The following is a 5,465-nucleotide window of genomic DNA, read 5'->3' on the forward strand; positions in this document are numbered from 1 at the left end:
CCCCTCCAACATTGGCTTTAGAGACGCCTTTGAGGGTGCATTAAGCGGAAATGGATAGCCGATCCGCTTGTCAATGGAAATGTCATTGGATATCGCGTCATCTATAAGTTGATACTTTGAGTACGTACATATACATATACAGGGTGTTCGGTATGAAACGCAGTGGGGTAGTACTGTTCCATTCTTATCAAACTCTAAAGAATACGTGCCTTTGTTTTTTCATATATTAAAATTTCGAGATAATCAGCGTTAAAGTTACAATAAACTGGCCAATGTGAACGGGATTAGATGGAACGTAGAAGGGGGGTAAATTCGGCCTAATCGCTGACGACGCGAGGAAGTCCGCAAGGCATCGTCACACGAGGCCAATTGTAATACGAATATCGTAAAGTCCCTATTTCTCTCTGCATGTAATTGAACGAGACACAACCGTACTTTAAGTATTGGCAGTGAATTTTGGAATGTACCTTTAATCAGGAGATATTATTCGTCGTAATATTTATATCATTGATCCGATAAGGTAGTTGTACCAACGTAATTCATTTTTGGTGGTCCTGAAAACTACCGATTGTGCTATACACGTGTCCGAGCTCCGATCTCGACATACCAATCCGTAAGAATTGCACACAGTGCCTGCTATGAGAGTTATTTGGATATAGTAAATATTTCATTATACTATATTACACTGACAATGGTACTTCAGGAACTCATTTACCGACGCAAATAAGAACATAGAGAACATTTACGGGCAGTTTCTTCAGCTTCAGTTAAAATGTAACCTGCAGATAAACGGCTAAAGTATGAAAATTATTGGTGAGGTGGGGATAACCGAAGATGAAGAAACTGGCCATCAGTGGCGCCGCCTGTCGGCGAGCTTCGCAACAGTCAATGAAGGATGGATGCTCGTGAATGTTCGAGTAAGATTGCTCAATCGTGCAGCAGAATGTTTAAATGTAAATGGTGTTCATTTTGAACGTCGTTATTTATTACAAGTTCGTAAGTATTATGAAATACTTGCTGTTAAATATTTGCACTACGATATTCATGTTATTATTGGCCTCGTGTAACCTTGGAGGCCTTGCGGGCTCTTCCGCTCATCGTCAGGTACTAGGCTGAACTTCCCCTTCCACGCTGCATCTAAGCGCGTTTTGATTGGTCAGATTATTGCAACTTCGACGCTGATTACCTCAAAATTTTAATATGTTAAATAAAAAACGCGAAAACACGTATCCCTTAGAATTTAACAAGGAATGCAACGGTACTACTCCCGTGCGTTTCATACCGTACACCCTATATATAAACGGAAGTGATTATACACGAAAATATATAACAAATTGATTTCTAACCCATATTCTTAGGTATACGACAAATATATTGATTTTGTCGCTTTTCATATATTTAAACATATACGTCGAATATATGTATTGTATATGTTACATACACGGAGAATATACGTATTTCGTATTTCTAAATATATAAATGTAATATTATATATTTTACATACACATAGACAGTAACGTCCAATTGAAGTGCAACACTCGAATTTTTTTACATTTCTGTGAAAGTATGACAGATTTCGAAAAACCAAAGACATATTTCTTAGGAAATTTCCTTCCCGTTCGAATGGCAAAGGTTTTATCCCGATCGGATACAAAATGGCCGAATGGCAGGGGTTGGAGTGAAAAAGTGGATTTTGGAACTTTTTGAAAAATTCGAGATCTAGTAGTTCCGGAAGGAAATTCATATTTCTAATTAGGGCACGAGAGAGAGCATCCTTCGGCATTAAAAAAACACCCCCATTGAACCCCTGTAGGATCACTCTAGGGGGAGTTACACCCCCTTGAAGTGAAAACACTTAAATGGCCATAACTTCCGAACGCGCCGGCCAATCTGGTCCAGTTTCTGTGTGATATCATCTTTAATGATACTGCATATTCTCAGAAAATTATTGTTCTCGGAGATGTTCCCGTGACGGAGATCTCGAGATTTCGCAAGCGCACCCGAAGCTTCCCCGCCATTTTTCATTAGGAAAGCGATGAAATAGAAGTTTCATTTTGATGTTCCCGTGACGGAGATCTCGAGATTTCGCAAGCGCACCCGAAGCTTCCCCGCCATTTTTCATTAGGAAAGCGATGAAATAGAAGTTTTATTTTTATCCACGTTGTAGCTGAGATTTCAACGATTGAAACGCGCTTTTAAATATCCAAATACGAGTACGCTAAGGGATTAAATTATCCGTTTGAACTAACGCCGAAATTTTGCGAGTGCCCCTCGAGGCGCTCGGGGGACTACTACCATACCACGCGTGCCAAGCAGTTGTCCCCCACACTGAATTCTTGGACCAACGTAAGCGTAGTTCAGGAATCCTCTTTATCAAAACATTATTTCCTTAATGCACAATTTATTAACTCTTTGCGGACGTTATACTTTCTAACATGAGTACCCTCTACCGGGAATATCCCGAATTTCCACCGCAAAGAATTAAAATCCCAAATGGCTCCTTTATCATGTATGTATATCATATGTATAATCAAACTCTTGAAAATTATGAGATAATTAACATTACTTTTTTTTAGTTACTCATTAACACTACAGTCAACCCTTGAGATAAGTATGAAGTTCATAAAATTGGTTTGTGTCCAATGGCATAGGCTCCCTCCCCAATCTCTCTCTCTCTCTCTCTCTCTCTAAAACACACGGACCCTGTAAATAGACTAAATCTCATATTTTCCTTGAAATTTCAAAAATTCAGGGAGATCGAAAATGCTACTTTTTCTTTATATCAATTATGCGGGACAATGAAACAATAGGTATATATATATAGGTTAACATGTGAAGGAAGAAAAACGAGCGGGAGGCGTAATTCTTTTAGATGTCTTACGAATTTAACCTAACGAGAATGCAACCAGGAGGAAGAATAGTATTCCGTATATTTTATACGTATACGTATATAGAGGTATGCAAGTCCTATACAGCGTTAGAAGTAGCGCTATAGCTTTTTACAACGAACTGCCAAGTGAATGACCGGTCAAAGCCGCCTCTCACTACTGCAACCTGAACTTCCAGGTCTCTTACTCTATCCCCTCCCACCCCAGCCTCGTCCCTTTCCCTCCGCGAACACCGCTTCTTCTCATTCACTTGCTTCTCCTCATCACAGCTTTTCTTTAGAGCAAGCAAAATACATCTCTCTCTGGTGAAATTGTGAATTCCGCACTAGCGGTTTCATGTATAGTTTCGAAAGGCCAGCTGCAATTTTATTTGTCTAGGATGCGTAAAGAACGGATGAGGAGTCAATGAAAGCTAAGATTAGGGCAACATTGTTTGATGAAAGCAGAAGGAGGCGTGGCCGTTGATATTGGGGCGGGGTTTGTGAAAAAGGCGTGGCCAGTGGAAAATTAAATTAGACACTTTTTGTGATTAGTAAGTGATTATCTTATCGAAGTACTTTCTTCTAATTTTTTTTTTGTGTCAAGCGATGGGCCCAGTGGGTGGAGCAAATAAAAGAAGGCGGAGCAATAGGCCCTATGGGGCGGGTCAATGATGAAAGAGGTGGAGACTGATTGGGACTCACGATTTATGAAGCATACATAGACAACTTAACAATGCAAGATAATCGGTACGTTCAGCTAGAATTGAGATAATTAATAAGACCGTAACTTTTTACGAAGGCAAAATTCAGAACTGTCGTCTGATATCAGTGTCCGATATGTATAAATTTGTGATTATTGTGCGAATAATTTTACTTATTTAAGGAATAAGTAACCACGGACCATTAAAAAAAATTCTCTCAAACATTTGATTCCTAGCTCACATGCAGCATCATAAATACAGAATCGAATTCTTCTACCATTAGGTATTGAGGATCTGTTGTGAATCTCGAAATAATAATAATTACCAAACTATATAAATTTACACAAAACAGATATTTAAAATATATCGAGAGCTCAGCAGAGTTAATAAGACATTACATGAAAAGAGCAATATCGGCGTATTGTATATTCAATTTACAGAAGAATTAAATTAGGCAACACTGTATATAACTGCATAATGTAACCATTAAGCTATACCTAGAACTAACGCCACGCGGCCATAATAAATAGACTATTTCCAGGTGGAAAAAAAAAAAACAAAAAAAAAAAGAAAATGAAACAGCCTGTAAAAGTGATTGAAACGAATCTTTTGACTTACCTTGTCCGCGTGATTTTCCGTCAGATCATGGAGGCTTATGTTGTAAATGGCATTCCTGAAACGAAAAAGACATGAGCACTACATGTATACACAGAAGAGGATAGAAGAGGAGAGAGGTCGCTCGATAGGTTACGCGGTTCGAATAATATACAGGCCCCATCAAAAGTGAGAGACGCACTGTGAAAGTGTCGTTCATGTAAATAACTTGATGACGCAAAGCTACGTATTAAATTCAAATATGAAAGTGTTTTCAGAAACCAATCTTATATACGGTGTATATAAAATTTCAAGTCACTAATCTTCGCTACACGAACCCCAGAGGTACAACTTTCACAGAACGGTCGAACAATTTTGCAACGTCGGATAGCCAGATAAGCCTTAGAGGTTAGACACGAGGGTTAGCGAGAAAGTTTATCGGCCCACTGTGCGACACAAGAGGAAAGAGCGTGGGCGGAGGGTGAAGGCGGAAACGAGGGAGGGAGAGAGGAGCAAGGTAGCTAGGGAATATCGTTGCCCCGAGAGGGAAGCGAAGGTGGGGTGCGGGAGTCCATCGACCGTAAAGAAATATCGTTTTGCACCAGCCATGCACGACCCTCCAGAAAACAGTTCTGAAAATCCTTCGACTACGACCTTGACTATCCCCTGTGTAAGCGCCCTCTTAAATAATACTCAATACAAACCTCGCGCCAATGAATATAGACGTGGGCGCCCTCTCCAACAGTTTGAAGTGCTCCACGTGACTCTCGTTGCCGAGAAACCGCTGACCGATAACCTCGCCTAAAAGCACACCAAAAACAAACGCATAGGTTATAACAGGTGTTCATTCGTGACCGCCGAGACGAGATTAAATTGAGTGGCGCCATCAACCGGCTGCGACGGAGTACCAAACCAACGTATACAAAGGAAGTCGACAAAAGACTTCGGTGGCATTATTCAGCATCGTCATAAAAAAAAATTATGGCTTCCGACTGAAACGTGCATACAGTGTTACAATGTGTTTTATATATAACGTATATATACATATGCACGCTATACGCCAGATATCTACAAAGCATAGTACACGCAAAAGAAGTGAGATGGCGAGTGGGACTGTGGGACAAAGGATGACGATGAGGTTGAGGGGCTGTTACGATGCGAGGGACAGAGAAGGACAGTGCGGCTATAAGCCTCGCGATTATAGCTAGTGGATATAAATAGGTATAGATGTATAGGAAGCCCCTTAGGCCGGCTGGAGACGGTGGCTTTCGTTATCGGAGCTAAATGGGTTACGTTCCGGA

At 40.4% G+C, this 5,465-nt stretch overlaps 1 protein-coding gene across 2 annotated transcripts in view; it reads right to left on the bottom strand.

Moving 5' to 3' along the window:
• Positions 1-5,465, bottom strand: part of LOC107267467 (semaphorin-1A) — a 55,475-nt gene that overhangs the window by 19,233 nt on the left and 30,777 nt on the right. For both annotated transcript variants that reach the window (XM_015739238.2, XM_015739237.2), the window contains exons 3-4: positions 4,869-4,965; positions 4,189-4,243 (exon numbers count right to left, since the gene is read on the bottom strand). In XM_015739238.2, coding sequence (XP_015594724.1) covers positions 4,189-4,243; positions 4,869-4,965 — 152 coding nt within the window. The remainder of the gene's footprint in view (positions 1-4,188; positions 4,244-4,868; positions 4,966-5,465) is intronic.

Source organism: Cephus cinctus, unplaced genomic scaffold (genome assembly GCF_000341935.2).
Source record: "Cephus cinctus unplaced genomic scaffold, Ccin1 Ccin1_scaffold0404, whole genome shotgun sequence".
NCBI lineage: Eukaryota > Metazoa > Arthropoda > Insecta > Hymenoptera > Cephidae > Cephus > Cephus cinctus.